Source organism: Etheostoma cragini, chromosome 21, assembly GCF_013103735.1.
Source record: "Etheostoma cragini isolate CJK2018 chromosome 21, CSU_Ecrag_1.0, whole genome shotgun sequence".
Lineage (NCBI taxonomy): Eukaryota > Metazoa > Chordata > Actinopteri > Perciformes > Percidae > Etheostoma > Etheostoma cragini.
In genome coordinates this window covers 11,587,031-11,603,605 of record NC_048427.1, presented here as the reverse complement: position 1 = coordinate 11,603,605, position 16,575 = coordinate 11,587,031, and the positions used below count along the sequence as shown (strand labels likewise).

The following is a 16,575-nucleotide window of genomic DNA, read 5'->3' as shown; positions in this document are numbered from 1 at the left end:
CACATGAACTGTGTGTTGTCTTGTGCATTATGTTGTGTATTGTATATCATTATGTTGCTGTCTGCATAAATCCTTTTCGGAGTGCTTGTGGCGGCGCTTTAAATAGCTGCCCCCCTGAAGCTCTACCTAAACTCTCTCAAAACTGCATTTCGTTGCAATGTACCTGTACATGTGTATTGACAATAAAGTTGAATCTCATCTCATCTCATTTACATAAGACAAAAAAGAACCAGGACCTGAAACACTCACAGACCTAGCCTGTGAGATCTGACCAACCCTGTAATTCACATGGGTTAGACCAGTTCCCTTTTAAGCATGTACCCTTAACAACAGGGTTTTACTCTAAACACAACCAACTTAGGTTGTCTACAATTAAATAGACCTTTGTAGCCAAGAAACATCAATTTTCCCTCCCTCTATCCAAATGGGATGTTGTTAATTAGTTAAGTAGTGTGGAAACTGCTGGCATACTGTATGGTACTGTGATCTAATTACTGTTGCATGTTTGTTCTCATGATCACTGTTTTCAGAAGTCTAAATAGATCACAATAACATTTTTGTTTCCGTCATCGTTTTCTGTGAACGTATTTCAGACTCTCTGGGGTCCATTTGCTTTGAATCATGCCTCCCAAAGGCCATCTTGGCACCAATGTATGCAGTTTTGAACTACACTATACTACAACCATACTGGGCACACAATACAGCATGTTGTGACAATGAAAACATAAAATATACCTTTAAAAATGTTGGAAAGCTTCCCAATTAAAACCCACATGAGTACTTAGAGTTGTGTTTTTTCAGTGCATGGTTAAGCTGCGTTTCCTTTCCTTCTTCACATACAGGTATGGCGCCCTCTTCAGGTCCCTGGGAGACTAGGATGTGATTTGTGGTCAACCTGGGTGGCTGCAAGATTTCGAGTCAATTTCAAGAATTACTCAATAAGCCAGTATTGTGACTAAAAATAAAAACCGCTGATGCATAGTGAAACATGTCTTTCAAAAATGTGACCCTTTGATAACTTGGTGTGGTTTCTCTCTCTCTCTCTCTCATTCTAGGACTTACAATTGAATGAAAGCCAAACCTGAAATAATGAAATAAATTCAATAATTCTTGTCTGATTGATTTATTTGACAACTGTGTTACAACACAGTAAGTCAGAATTACAACTTAACTTAACCTTAATTGTTATCTACAAAGTTTCCACTGGGTATTTTCTTGGGTCTAGCGTACAGTTGTTGTTGTTAATTTTGTACTATCTTTTGTCGGTATTGTGCCATTCAGGTTTGCACCATTGGAGCTATTTAAATGAGCTCCCTGCTTTATCAATTCACTATCAAGGCTTAAGTCTAGCCATCAAAACTGAAAGAAACTGTGTCACCCAATAGCGTGGGCTCCATTGTGTCTGTGAAAGGCCTAAGCAGCACTCTGGGTATTGTGTCTTTAAAGGGGAGTCAGGTTACCTTGACAACGGCAGGATGCCTACCCATAGGCCCTGAGACAGAAAAGGCATAGACAGAGAAGGAGGGAAAAAAAGCGAAAGAGACAAAAAGGAGGCAAGATATTTCCCAGCCCCAACTATATTTTTTCTTTTTTAGTTTGTGTGTTTTGAAAACAGGCCTGATGGTTGCCAGTGGGTTGGGAAGAAGACCCGAGGAGGTGAGGATGTGTGTTGGCGTGTGTGTGTGTGTGTGTGTGTGTGTGTGTGTGTGTGTGTGTGTGTGTGTGGTTGTCCATGTGCTGGTTTGTCTTGGACGCTGAGCTGCTGACATCTCTGTCTCTGTCTTACATTGACACACAACCGCAGTTTTGTTTTGTGTCAGTATTTCTATCATTTTAATGAACATGTTTAAGACACCTACAGAAAGACCACATGCTCAAAAGGCTTTAATGGCCAGTCATGCAGGCAACAGCATCACTTGAAATCTATGTATGCCTTCAGACTTTATTGACGCAATTCATGTGGAAAGTGTGACCATGCGCTATAAAAAGAAACTACAAGGGACCTTTAGTGCTTAAACCCCAATATGGGAGTGGAAAATGCAATTGTGTTACAATAGTTAAAATATGTTATTTGTCTACATGTTTTACTGAGCAACAAACTTTGCAATGTCCTTATTTTGACAGTGAGATCCAACATCCTGTAAACAGAGGGCCATGCATGTTGCACTGCGACCACGCAGGTAAGACTCAGCATTGTTAGATCAGTTTCTAATTGGTGGGCAGGAAGTAGTACAAATGTACAGAAGAAAGTAACTGATGCAGTGCGCCTGATCCATGGCTGTCCCTACACTGACATTTTGATTAACTTGATTTAGCTTGCTTAAAGCAAAAAAAAATGCTCTTTTCATTCCCAAATTGGACAGCTGATCTGACTGGTTTGAGTGGCACCTCCCAGTGACAGTTAGGTTCGCGCAGCTTAATTGATTATTCATGATCACATTTTCCTTTTACGTGGCGCAGGAACCCTAGTATGTGACGTCACCTACAGATATCAGGCCAACTGACCAGTTTGAACATGATTTATCCTGTTCAGATTTACAGCGCTGATATTTTTCCGTACTAAATAGGTCCTCAACCAAAGACATGTGATGTTGTGATGAGTGCTCTGACAGCTTTGATGAAATGCAGATTGATAGAATGAAATGGAAATAATTTGTTTGGATCTGAGTCTGGATCTTTATAGGCACTAGGAGAGCATGAACCGTTTGTGCTTGTGTACTACAGCATGCTTCTTTGGGTAATGGTTGTTGGATTTACTGGCCTGAAAAATGAAAGAGTGAAGTGACTGCTCTCTCTGCCCCAGTTAAACCCAAGGCTGGGAGCCCATGTGAGCAGAAAGCAGGCGCATGCCATAATGGCACATCACGCTTTTGATATTTGTTTTGACACACCAGGGTCCTCCCGTGAAGTCATGGAACTATTTAGTTCTCCACATGCTCAGGGCAAAGTCAGGCTGTATCTTTTTATTGCATCGAATATGCTCTTAAAAATCAAATGTATAAAGTCAAAAGGCGATTTAACTAGTTGGTTATGACACATATTATTAAAAGGTGGCCTTTTATGTCATGTCTAATATGTATTTGGACATACTAAGAAAATATATATATCTGAAATTGTTTACTCTGATGCATATACTGCTGTGTCTGTGCTTATTAAGTATATATACAATGCATTATACTGGGCATGTACAAAGTTTGTAGCTCGACCCATTTGAAAAAATAGAAATTATAATTTGAGTAAAAAACATATACCCACATAGGCCTATTGAGTCAGCTGTAACACCTGAAATTGAGTGTAAACTAGTTAGCAAGCTAGCAGGAAGGTAAAGGTTAAATTTAGCTATAAATAGCTAAAAAGTAGTAATTAAATATTTCAAATAGATATAAGATAAAAATTAGTTAGACAAATGTAATGCGTTTAAACAGTTTAGTTAAGGTAAAAAAATGGTTACATGGGTTGAAATCTTAGATTAAAGTAATGAACAAAGTTTTTTAATTGTAATCTTAAAGTAATGGATACATACATACATGCTTGACATTTTTAGCTAAAAGCAATTGATAAATGTTTGACGGTTAGAGCTTCTACGACTCCAAGGTAGATGTTGAATGCAAACTTACCTAAACATTGTAAACAGATACAATAATGCTGTTTGCTGAAGCATTCCAAGAGGTTTCTCTGTGTATTGTGCCCTCTAGTGGTTGCCTGGTGCTCTGTCTGTGCCTCTCGATGTTCACCCTGCTGCTGCAGAGCCTCTGGGTGCCACTTGAGACGACCAAGGATGAACCTGCTGGGAGGTCACCTGAGGAACAAGGTCACACACACCCACACACACACACACAACCACACAGTTCAGCTTAGAAGTGGACATTCTAGAAGAAAACAGAAGCCTTAGCTTTTTTTCAATACCAGGTAAAAACATTCATGCACTACTATTTATGAATAACACTAATAAAACCATTACAACACAACACATAATCTCACTCAGATGCAATGTGTTCACACCAAGCACCGATTGGGGAATCACAAGGTGATAAGACCTAACTGCCTTCCCAGTGTTAGATGCCCTTTGTACACAATTCGCGGAGGGTCCTCCCATGTGTCTGACAGTTGTGGGTTTGTGGCCCTGTTCAACTCAGTTGTCTGACTAAGCTGTTTCTTAAAGCACGGCATTTAAGGGGGTAGGAGAAAAGCTTGTTTGGGCAAAATCTTTCTTCCTGGTTTACAAGGAAGAGACAAATGTCAACAATCTCCACCAGAGAATGTTTTATTCAAGGAATAAATAAGCATATCTAGCATATTCTGCTGCCATTCCTCTCCTAGTTTGTTAATCTACGAGTCATCGTCAAACATCATCAGAAGCTTTTTGGAAATAGACTCAGCAAACAACCACTCTGTGTTTCAAGTGGTTCAGGAGGCCTCTAATTAATGGTCAATGGTGTATTTGTCAGGAATCTTGATTTAGTAATCAAGTGTTTGCATCGTTTGAATAGTTTCTGGTAATGTTTTCTTTGGAAGTTTTTGTTTTATTCAAAATGTACTTGCTTCACTTCTGAATGATATGGTAAGTTGCCATCTATAAGGGTTAATAATCAAATACACAGGTTTAACTTCAAACAGAACAAACTCACATTTTTTCTTGTGAAAGGCTGATCAATCCATTTCAGAATGTGATCCCATAAAAGGACTTTTTATCTAAACATCCTGTTCCTTTTCTTCTCATATTCAAAGAAAGTTGCTTTTAGCAGACAATAAAAACCGCTGATGCATCTCAGCCACAGACCCACAATTCCTTTGTGTTTTGAGAGACCCACCATATATATATACACAGTATATTGTACATAAAAGAGCCACCCAGCTATGATTGTGTTGGAAAATGTACCACATGGGGGAAGCTGTTGGTCAGCGTGCACGGTTAATCCAGCTCAAATTGACCAAATGTTTAGTTTTGAACGGTCTCTGCTAAACTTCACTCGTCTGACCAAGTCATTAGATGTTATATTCAATCTTGTTTTGATGTTATAAAAGGCTATCCAAAAATAACGTTTCACCAACGTAACTATTCTTTTAAAGAAAATGCTTGATCAGAATGGTATTCAACGATATTGGCTCTGACACTGAGGAAGTTTATATAAGTGGATTATTATTATTTCATTAAACCATTGTGTTACGAACACACACAATAAGGAGCTTTGTACTAAATATTTTCTATCTCCATGTGATCTGACAATGGGCAGAAACAACTTGATGATATATTTTCTCCTATGTTATACAACAAGTAACGGTTGCACACACATACCCACGCACATTTTATTAGCTGCACATACACACATTTAAAAGTTTTTAAATGATTTGTTCATATAGTTATAGCACACAAATGGCATTAAGTTGTTACAGGATCCCACCTCTTCTCCCCATTCATCTTTCATTGCGTCTGTGCCCAAAGGGCCCCTCCCCGGGCCTGTAAGGAGTGATTAAGGAGTGAGCAAACAGAGAAGAGTGACATCACCAGTCTGGTGGATTTTACAGGTTAAAGCTCTTTATCTAAAGAGATCCTTACGCTGCCCTCAAATCCACCCTAACATCACCAGCACCCCAGTATAACACTTTTAACAGTCCTCCTTGCAGGAGGACTTTCATGGAGATGTTTCAATGAAGACATCCTTGATCTGACATCTTAAATATGTTATTTAAGCCCCTCCAGCCGGCTTTTACAAGGCACATTTACTGTTTTTACAGTTATGGTAGAGTATGTCTGGCAGCTATGTGGCTAACAGAGTGCTTAACTGTGAACACCATAACTTCAGGTCAGACACCCTATTAGAGCAAACACAAAAAGTACGGTAGAGTTTTTAGTTAACTATACAGAATGAGTGTATAGGCATATGTGTGTGTGTGTGTGTGTGTGTGTGTGTGTGTGTTCCAATTTTGCCATCTCTATCAGTCATAAAAGAGTCTTTCAAGAAAATTCTTTTCTGTAAAAAAAGACTGATGAAGATGCCATTACCCCCTACATGGAACATGAATATACACATACCTATAATTGCTGCTTTGTTTGCGGTTAAGAAAATAGCATTACATAACCCTGCTATTTCATAATACACAGGGCAGGATTTGGCATGACCTAACGCACAGTATTACTACTTCAACATTACAATAAAGGCTATCATATGATACTATACATACATGACCGGCCATGTTGTATATACTTTATGTCACAGGTCAGCGTGGGCTCGGCATTCGCAGGCTGGCTCTTCGCTTGGAGGCTTTGAGTACTCAGGTGCAGAGGCTTAGCAGAGAGAGAGATGTCCCCCAGCTGACCAGAGAGGATATCAGTCTGTTGCTGCAGAGGTAATCAACAACATCAGTAGTAAACAGAATAACGTTTATTGTTGCTGTTCATTCAGTGTGGTGACATGTGGGTTTGTTTTTCAGCTTTAGAAAGGACCAGCAAGGCTTAGCCCATTTGGTGGAGAGGGAGCTGAAGAGAGTGTCTCAGAGGCTTGACCAACTAAGCCGTCATCAGCACCATCACCATTCCCATCAGTCTCACGTACCATCCCGAAATGATGTCCTCAGACTACACACAGGTAAAGCCCGGACCTTTACCACATGGGCGGTTAACAGAGATTATAGTTTTGTTAGATTAGCATTTAATCTTTGAACTGGGATAGATTCAAAAAGGAAATCTTTGTTGAACTATTGAAGCAAATCATAGTCATGGAAGAAAAAGAATAATGCATTTTTTTTATATCATGATGATTCAAATAATTGAATCTGATAACTTTTCATAGTGCATTACTGCTTTATAGTATGTAGGAGGCAGAAAGGATAAGACAGGCAAGTGATATGCTCTCTGTGCTGTCTGTGTGAGTTTAGTAGACAGGACTTGTCGTGTCCCGCGGGGGTTGGACAAGTTCATACCCCAACACAGAATTTGATTTGAGCAGCTCGGGAGGATCTATGGGGTTTAGATTAGTCTGACTTGGTCCCTATAGGGAGATTTGTATGTGTATTGGGCTTTTACATGCACATCTAGCCTAACTTAGCTTTAATGTTATGATGCACTTTGCTAAAATCAGTTCATTGTCCAAGCTAAAGCAGACCTTTTGGGGTTTATTCCAGTTATAATATGCTATAACGTTCTGGTTACACCAAAGTAATACACCCCCCCACCCCTTCTCGCATGTTGCCAGCTTCAATAATTGCAAGCTCTTCGGTGGTTTACTGCAGTGGTAGGGTGATACTCCGAGCCAAATGCACGGTTCATAGCCTCAATAGAGGTTAACCACACAGTGAAATTAACAAGCTGTGATAATGGAGGGTGTGAATAGGGGGTTGAAAGGGCAGTGGTTGCAGGTGCTTATGGGGGATGAAGTCCTCGAATAGAAGTTTAACAAGTCCCACAGAGCCACTGCTGATCAACGGGCCGTGGGGAGGAAAAAAGTTTTCATCTACACTACGACCCTCCCGAGAGGTGTCAGGTGAGAGTCGGGTTACCCACCCTGGTTGGCACGCAATGGGTTGAGTGTGTGTGTGTGTGTGTGTGTGTGTGTGTGAGGGTGGGGGGGCAGAGTGGATGAGTGGCTACATGCTTACCTCCCTTCCAGAAAAAAAGGAATCCATAAAACTGGGGCCACACAGACACCATACCGTGCACATGTAAGGGGTACACACTTGTCGACATGCACACATGTACACACATACCACCCGCATGCACACAAAAAAACACTTCCCCAGCAGCACCAGCCTATTCGCCCCTTACCCTCCTCCTCCTCACATTACCTCACACCCATAAAATAAGACTGAATTACCCAGGAGTCCTTTCACCAACTTGTCTACTCATACTCTTGTTTTTGCATAGGGAGCACTTTTTTTCCTTTCTTTGCTGTGCCCCTATAGCATATCACTGTTTTTAGGCTTTCACACCTCAGCTAGGCCTACAGGTTTTCTTATCTTTTTTTCAGTTTTTTACTACTTTGTTTTACATAGTTAAAGACTGTGTATTTTGGCGAGGGCCAGCGTTGTAAAAAGGGTCTGTTCAGTAGGAGGCAGGTGGGTCAGGTGCGTGTGAGTGTGTATGTTCATTTCAGTTGATTGACATTGGCTAGAGATGGTGGTGGGGGCTTACGGGAAAGGGCCTCTGAGAACACACTGCCTGTACTCTAATGCCTGTTACAAGCATGGCAGTACTCTGCATCGTGCCGATGGCTGCTATTCATTGTGAAGGTTTCAGTCGAGAGGTTGTATATCAAAGTTATTATCCACTGTTCTTCATTACCCACGTTGAGTCAACTCCACAATGTGCTTTTTGTTACTGGATTGTGGAATAATGATGCATTCAAAAGGGCCACATAAAGAAAAATGGTGTGACAGCTAATATCTTACCCATAGGGCCCAATGAGAAGTGTGAGGTGCCAATGGATCGTGCGTATCCGGTGTGTGCGGAGAAAGTGGAGGTGAGAAAGTGGAAATATATGTGGTAGCATGAACTTAATCTGTGTGTGCACTGGTAGAGTTGTATTGAAGTAGGTCCTCGACTGAAACGTTTTTGTTTGATATTTAATTCCCAGTTCATGAGCTGAATATACTATTTTAAAATAATAGGTCTCACAGTATCGCATACCAGCAAATGTATGTGTCATTTTTATTCACAAATATTGAGCCTCGTTACTTTGCCTGATTAACACCTCTCTGGCAGTTCCTGCGGACCCGTTGGCAGTCAGACCCATGTTATGCCTTTTATGGGGTGGATGGTACCACATGCTCCATATTGACATACCTTAGCCAAATAGAGGACTTTTGTCCCCCTCGTCTTGGAAGAAACCAATCTGCGCTGCCATGGCACCAAAAACCTCACTCCTACACAGAAAAGGTACAAACACATTATTTTAATTCCGTTGAGTAACACGGTACTATGAATGCAGAATGATTAAGCTCATGATCTACTCTAGTAAAACACACATCACACATCATGTATATAAAATGTACATCCTTTGCACACCTTACTGTTCCACAATATTATTGTGCACAGGCTGAGATACGTACAACTCTGAGCCAACTACATTGGGTCATCGGCAACAACAGTGGCGCTGCCGTAAACTTCATCCAGTCCAGAGTGGAAAGGATGTCTAAACGGTGGATACAGGCTGCTCTGAGGATGAGGCGGAGCAGCAGCAAGACAGCCTCGACCCAGATGAGGGTATAACCAGCAAGACAACTCTGCCAAGAATCATTCTGTTTCGTTTTCTGATTTTCAACTTAATGTCTGACATTACCCCAACATCCGTCCTCTAGGTGCTGCTTTATCCCGGGGCCCTGGCTGGGAGTGTTGGCCAGCGTTTTGAGGCCCTGGTGGACAGAGGGGGTCCTCTAGGGGAGCTGGTCCAGTGGGCTGACCTCAGCGTCTGTCTGACAATCCTGGGCCACAATCTAACGTTCAGCACCTCACAGCAACAACTCCACAGGCTGGCACCACTGATAAATTATTTTTTACTTGACCCAAAATATTATGTGTATCTGGAATGTACTGATTACATATAGTATGAACAGACTACTTTAGTACTTAACTGGATTGACGATATGTATACATAATTGTCTGGTCTAGGATAACTTTACACTGATGAGAAAGGCAAAAGATCATTGCTGAATGATGCTGAGCGATTAGTGGTGTGATGTGTGTTTATTGTGATTGGTCCAGTCTGGTAGGTGCTGCGCCAGGCCGAGGCAGTTGTCCAATCCAGAGGCCTCTGACCTATGACCTCATCTACACTGACTACCATGGTCTTGCTCATCTTCAAGGTGCCATGGGACTGGCTTTCCTGCATTACCAGTACGATCCCATAACCACCAAATACATAATTATGTTTCTAGTTTATCAGTAGGCCTACTTCTCCCTTCCCCGAATAATACTGCACCTTTATTGTACATTGAAACAGTTGAGCTATGAGTGTGTTTAATGTCCTTTTGGATCAAGACCTTTAATGTATTGGTAGATTTTGTGATCAACTAATGTTTTTTTAAAAACTTTCTAGGTGTCGCTTCAGAATCCTGGACTCTTTTGGCACTGAACCAGCCTTTAACTTGGGGAGTTATGCGAATAGTCATGGATATAAAACACTGTGGGGCAGCTGGGGTCTGCAACCTCTGCAGTACATGACCATGTTCCGTAAGTCAGGGTATTTGTGTGTGTGCGGGGGGGGGGGGGGGGGTCTGTAATTAAGCAAACATGTGACATGAGTGAAAACACATCTGTGACACTGTATTATGGCAATTCAGAACTGTACATTGATTAAGAAATGCACTACCCACTCAACACACATTTACAGACATATATATCCCGCTGCTGCAGCACTGATCCCTTACATACACCCCTCTGAGCGTCTTCACACAGTGGGAGGATTAATACCTGAGGTTAAATAAACTTGGTGCCCAGACAGAGGTTTCATTCCAACACCTCTCCTTGTCATCTTTCCCACCCTGCCGGGAGATGGAGACAAGCTGGCCGCTGGGCTGAGAACCACTCTCCATGCCTCAGGCTGGAACACTGTTTATTTGTCCTGCTAAGGGGGTGACAGGGATGGATGTTAGTGGATGGTGGGGAAGGGGCAGAAAGAGAGTAACAAAGACACGGGAAGTAGAAAGAAAAGAAAGAAGCTCGAGAAAATATTGTGTGTGTGTTTATGCTTCTGTTTTGAAATGGGGGAGAGGAAGATAGTACATAGAAGGATACTAAACAGAAGAGCAGACGAAGTAGAACCCTGAAACCAAGAAACTAAACTTCGTTCATATTTTGCTGTCAAAACCCCCACATGTTGCATGATCTTAATCATATCAGTGTGGTGTTGCATATCTCTCCTAATCTGATAGATCAGCCTAAATAGGTGTAAGAGACAGGAATATGATGTGCTGTCATATGGCTGAATCAGGGGAGATTTGGCAAAAGTCTCATAAACAATTACCTTGAGACCGGAGAGAATGACACACACCTTTGCTGGCACATTCCTAGTAAAGTAAACACTCATCTTTCACACCTTCTTCAGTGTGTCGGAGGGCAGCAGGGTGGCAGCAGCTGCCTATTCAAACAGCCAGATGTTAACCTCTCATATGTCCGGGTCTCATTTCCTTTAAAAGCTGAATTTTACTCCACAGCGTGTTTTTCCTTGCTCTCTGATTCTTTATCTCAAATGTTAAACTCACCTTTAATATTTCTGGCCTGTGTTGTCATTAATGCCTGTCCAAAAGTCACTGCTCTGTGATCTGTCGTGTCCAGCTCATACTCCTGATAACTCCTTCCTGGGCTTTGTGAGCGAGGAGACGAGGGTGGAAGAGCTGGAGCCAGACACCTACAGAAAAGACAGGATAGCAGTTGTCTATGGCAAACAGGACTACATGTGGCAGGTATAATGACCAAAAGGTCAAAGCGTATGTATATGAAAAGGCTGTGAGTTAACAAGAAACATGTCAAGAAGTTAGCTAATCCACAACTTTACACATTTTGGAAATTTCACAAAGGCATCTTTGGTATTTCTGTACATGCTGTTCTTAAAATACTTTCTGGCCTGTATGTTTCTGTATTATGTGTATATACCAGGGCAAATCGGAGTATGTGGAGGTGATCAGTGAAGAGCTGGAGACCCACGCTACAGTCTACCAGCCTCCAGGACTCACCTCTAATTTGCCCAGCTTCATCAGAAACCACGGCCTGCTGAGTCAGGAACACTTCCTACGACTTCTCCGAAGAGCCAAGGTTAGATAAGAGTCCGCGAATCTGAATCTTTTACTTGCATCTTTTGATTTACCACTGAGATTTTGACATCATCATGTCACCTCTGTTGCTGCCCTCTAAGGTGTTTGTAGGTCTTGGGTTCCCCTATGAGGGTCCAGCTCCCATTGAGGCAATAGCACTGGGCTGTGTCTTCCTTCAGCCACGATTTGACCCACCACACTCATCAGACAACAATGACTTCTACAAAGGCAAGCCCACAACAAGACAGGTAGGAAACTCCTCAAACTAAGAGATGTAATAAGTTTAAATATTACACACCGATTTTTAGATCTAAAGACAATAAATAACTTTGGACCACAGATCTCCTCCCAGCACCCTTATGCTGAGAAATTCATTGGCAAACCCCACGTGTGGACTGTAGATGTGACCAACAAGACTGAAGTCCGGGAGGCTATCAGAGCCATTCTTCGCACAGAGGTGGTGACCAGAGAATTAGCAGTTCTACTGTATATAGATGCATATAACCATATGACACTATACATTTCAGGTACAGTAGTGCTGATTAAAAGCTGATGTGTATGTTTTTGCAGTTGAAGCCTTTCATTCCTCGAGAGTTCACATGCGAGGGAATGCTGGAGAGGGTTCGCAGTTATATCGCTCACCAGGTACAGATGTAGGATAGACCTGTTTCAGTATTTTTTGTGTTCTGTTAGACTCCTGGCCTGATCCTAATCTCTAAAATAAGGGCATTTCATGAGAGTTTTTGTGACATATGATAGTCTACAAGATGTTTTTAAAAGCTGTATTCTTCAGGTAAAAAAAGGGAAACCTTTCAGTTTTGTCTTCAAATTTCTTCCTCTTGAATCCCTCCAGAATTTCTGCAGTAAATCTGTCCCTACTTGGCCACCAGAAAGCACTCTAAGGGTGCACCTGGGTCCGCTGGGTCAGTCATGTGTCAGTGTGTGTCGACAGTCCTCCCTAGTGTGTGAGCCAGCTCTGTTTCCCAACCTAAACAGTCCTGCTGCATTCGCCAGGTGAGAAATCAGCCCGTGAACACTGTTCGGTGTGGGGAAAGACACATGCCATTTGTGCCGTATGCAGCTGAAAATAAATACACTTTCATTTTTCAATTTGTAGACTCAAGATAGGTTGCACCAGCATGGAGCTGGAAGTCAACCACCTGTTTCCGTCCTACAGCCCTTGGGGTAGACACTGTGGCCTTCAGCAGAACCCTCTGCTGTTCAGTTGTGCCGGCTCCGACCCCTCTTACCGCAGACTGTGTCCCTGCCGAGCTCACCTGCCTGGACAGGTGGCACTGTGCCCCGACTGCCTCTAAACAACACTGTGAGAGAACTCAGGAAATAGGGGGAAAGGGAAGATGAAAACGGTAATATTATGAAGGCAGCTCCAAAGAGCCATCTGCAATACATACAGATGAAGAATTGATCTCAACCAAAGAGAAACAGCTGATCTGCCAATGCTATTAAAAGCTTTGTGGTCTACAAGCCGAGGTTGAAAGATAGTAGACTGAGTATCTGTGTTACTAATTTGTGCCATTCTATAACTTTAATAATCCCAGTAACCATACCTGGCATTTAGTTTTTCACAACAATTGTACTTATGTTGTGCAAAGTGGGTAGTTTATTTATGTAAAAATGCAGGGTGCATCCACTTTCTAGATTTGTCCAACGCGTTTGTTATGGACTATACTTTTTGTTTTATTTTTTCATGACAGTCATTACTCAGGTACCAAAAATGAATGATTGTCATTTCATATGGGTTTTAGGTGTTGAAGGGTGATAAATTCAAGGCCTGGTGTCTTGTGGTGCAGAATGAAATCACTCTTGTTTCAAAGCTTTTTGTTAATCCCTTCAGCAAAACAGTCTTTAAAAAAAGGCAATATTCACTTTTGGGAAAATATAAGTTTAAAGTGGCACTTATGACACTAAATCCATTTCATTGTCTTCAGGGTGGGAAATTAGCACCCGCCATCAGCCAATGGCGGGTACTCTTTCAAAGTGGCGGGTGACTTTGCTTGTATACCAGCCACAGTGGCGAGTGGAGTGGTCTTCAGTGCTAGTCTGTGACATCAGTTTAAAAAATGTGGCAACACACCCTCGGTGTTAAGAGGCCCGCCGCCGAGCCAGCAGTAGCAACTGTTGAGGGTGAAGTTAAGAAAAAGAGAAGGTACTTTTTCGAATAAGTGGCGCATTGTGGCGAAGGGAAAACGAGGGAATGGTTAGCCTACTAGGGTTAGGCGATGTCCTCTAACAGTGGATCAGAGATACATTCAAATGCCCTCTGTAAATAGACAGTATTAACTTAACTACGGTGCCGTAAAGTCCAGACTCAATCAGATCTCCGTGATCAGCATAACGACAGGGCAGAAGAATGTTTGCCTTTAACAGAGCTACAGTAATAACCTAATTTACCATTCATTTGTGATTAAACTACATTCTTGGTTATGTTTGCACTGAATAATGCATTCCAAAAACAGAAACATCACCCCTGCCGCGTTCATGAACTGTAGCCCCCTCATGAATTAGCCTGCTGTCGCTAACGTACATTCCTAAATTCTCCTGACTTACTGATTGATGCACGCACACAGTAGTATCCACAAAGTTAGTCCAATGAGGGGATAAACGATTTACTCCATTATGACGGATGATTTGATATCGTCCAGTTTCGTCCAGTCCAGCAGTTTATGCACTGTTACTGTCGAACCTACTCGTTTTCAGAAAATGCAAACAATTTCTTCGTTAGAGGAACAACTGACCTAAAATTAGAAGCAATATAAGACAGTCATCCAAGTCTCATGCTTGTAAAATTGGGCATCCACCAGCCACAGTGGCTGGTGGGAAAAAAAGTTAATTTCCCACCCTGATTCTCTTCTTCTGCTTCCGATCATACGCAGCACAGTGCACTTCAATATCTAATGATTAATTTGCTTGCAGTAATTTATCACACCGGTCAGCGTTGCATGGGATTACTGCTCATGTAACCCTCCAATGCATTGCTGGCTGCAAATATTAGCCCGGGCCTCAGAGGAGAGCGGGTGACAGCCTAAGTGATGAGGCTCATTATCTCAGTGAATCATGGATAACCTCAGGATGCCTTTGGGAGGTCACAGCCATATGACCATGATTATACTGTCATATAAACCATTGGTTCCCAACCGTCTTTGACTTAGGAAACCCCCTCAGCTCTGTTTAAACCCAAGCCCCCTGCTAGTATAGGCAGAACCTCATTGTTTGTCTTTCAAACACATATTTTGCGTCATTTAGACTGGGGAAAAAGTCACAGAAGGAAGGATTAATTATGTTTTCTTGAGTTATTTTATTAGAAATTAGGATTTTGATCATAACACATGACTCATTTTGCGTTCTTGCATTTGCGCCAATATTATTCCTTGACTGTCTCATGACCTACAGATACTTAATGCCCCCCCCAACGGTATTTTGCACCCCAGGTTGATATGAACAAACATGGAAACTTTACATATAGTGATTTGGTTACGTGACACAGACAAAGATAGGTTTTGGGCCTGTACATTTCCATTTCAGAAGCCTCAAATGGTCACACAGACTTATCCCATCATCCTGTCTGCTAAACAGCTTGTGAAAGAAACAAATGATAACAACTAAAGGCCAAACCACAGCCCACAGCTTGTGTTGTAAGTGATGGGGTGCTGGATTAACGTGGCGCAGCTGTTAGCAAAGATGGCTCCAACAATGGCAACAAGCTGCTATTTTGAACCGAGTCGATGGGAGGTTTTTCTTGGAAAGGACACACAAATGAATGTTAGTTCAATGTTATGTTAATGTTAATTGGCAGAACAAGAGATCTTTTACGCCTGCTATACTTCATGTGACCAGAACGCGTTGTCACTCAGGGATCAGACCGCTCAGGGCTGCGACGACAGGGCCGGTCGACTATGTGATTGACCAGTAAATGCCAGTGAAACGATCCATGAAAATAACTTTGTGATGACTTTGGTGAATTCATTTGGACCTGTCGAATTTGACTTTTACTTAATTAGCTAAACCGTCCAAAAACGATGGAAAGGAACTTGTGTTTGTGTCAGAAGGCTGTTTGGATTTGAAGGAAAATAAAAGTTGCTTTTGACTCAGAGGGACGACTCTGAAGCTAATTTTTGGAAAGCAATGTGTCATTTCTGGATGAGTCACGGTAATTCATATCAGTTACATGTGTTATGGCATATAAAAGCTGTCACTCACCTCCCAGGGGACTGATAGCAGAGGGTTCAAACTAAGGCTTCAAAAACAGCGCAGAGTAGAGCAAATGCGTAGACGTGGACAGACAAAGGTTTTAGTGTTCCACACGGCTGCCCACTGACCTCATAATGAATGGGAATGTATGAGAGTGTATAACTGACAAAGTACATATGTTTGTCAGAAACCCATTAGATAGATAGATAGATAGATAGATAGATAGATAGATAGATAGATAGATAGATAGATAGATAGATAGATAGATAGATAGATAGATAGATAGATAGATGGTCTAGACCAAAGTAATGGAACCAACAGACTGACATTGTCAGCCATGTAGACCCGTGCCCCTAACATGCCTGAAAATACAAGACTCGATACTTGAATGCCACCTCTGCATGTTAAAATAACGATTAGACTGTTGGACAACAAAGGATGATTGATGGAGGAGAAGAAAAAAAGAATTGAAACCCTTGAGAAACCAAGAAAGGAAACATGAACCTGTGTTCGGGGTCAGCCAGACATCATGGAACGTTCATGCTCCACTAGAGGTTCAATAATGTTTGTCTGAGTGAATTTTAATTTTACATGAGAGACAGGAACTTTTTTGGCCATATA

At 41.8% G+C, this 16,575-nt stretch overlaps 1 protein-coding gene across 1 annotated transcript in view; it reads left to right on the top strand.

Annotated features, from left to right (window-relative positions):
- LOC117936711 (alpha-1,6-mannosylglycoprotein 6-beta-N-acetylglucosaminyltransferase B-like) overlaps window positions 1-13,664 on the top strand; it is a 15,306-nt gene extending 1,642 nt beyond the window's left edge. The window contains exons 2-20 of the mRNA XM_034860043.1: window positions 1,596-1,656; window positions 2,125-2,180; window positions 3,696-3,811; window positions 6,219-6,348; window positions 6,433-6,587; window positions 8,392-8,456; window positions 8,699-8,872; window positions 9,032-9,199; window positions 9,295-9,464; window positions 9,698-9,829; window positions 10,032-10,165; window positions 11,270-11,397; window positions 11,591-11,746; window positions 11,847-11,993; window positions 12,086-12,202; window positions 12,316-12,390; window positions 12,599-12,759; window positions 12,863-13,115; window positions 13,158-13,664. Of these exons, the coding sequence (XP_034715934.1) occupies window positions 2,155-2,180; window positions 3,696-3,811; window positions 6,219-6,348; window positions 6,433-6,587; window positions 8,392-8,456; window positions 8,699-8,872; window positions 9,032-9,199; window positions 9,295-9,464; window positions 9,698-9,829; window positions 10,032-10,165; window positions 11,270-11,397; window positions 11,591-11,746; window positions 11,847-11,993; window positions 12,086-12,202; window positions 12,316-12,390; window positions 12,599-12,759; window positions 12,863-13,061 (2,253 nt within the window). The 5' untranslated portion in view covers window positions 1,596-1,656; window positions 2,125-2,154 and the 3' untranslated portion in view covers window positions 13,062-13,115; window positions 13,158-13,664. The remainder of the gene's footprint in view (window positions 1-1,595; window positions 1,657-2,124; window positions 2,181-3,695; window positions 3,812-6,218; window positions 6,349-6,432; window positions 6,588-8,391; window positions 8,457-8,698; window positions 8,873-9,031; window positions 9,200-9,294; window positions 9,465-9,697; window positions 9,830-10,031; window positions 10,166-11,269; window positions 11,398-11,590; window positions 11,747-11,846; window positions 11,994-12,085; window positions 12,203-12,315; window positions 12,391-12,598; window positions 12,760-12,862; window positions 13,116-13,157) is intronic.
- Window positions 13,665-16,575: the final 2,911 nt, after the last annotated feature.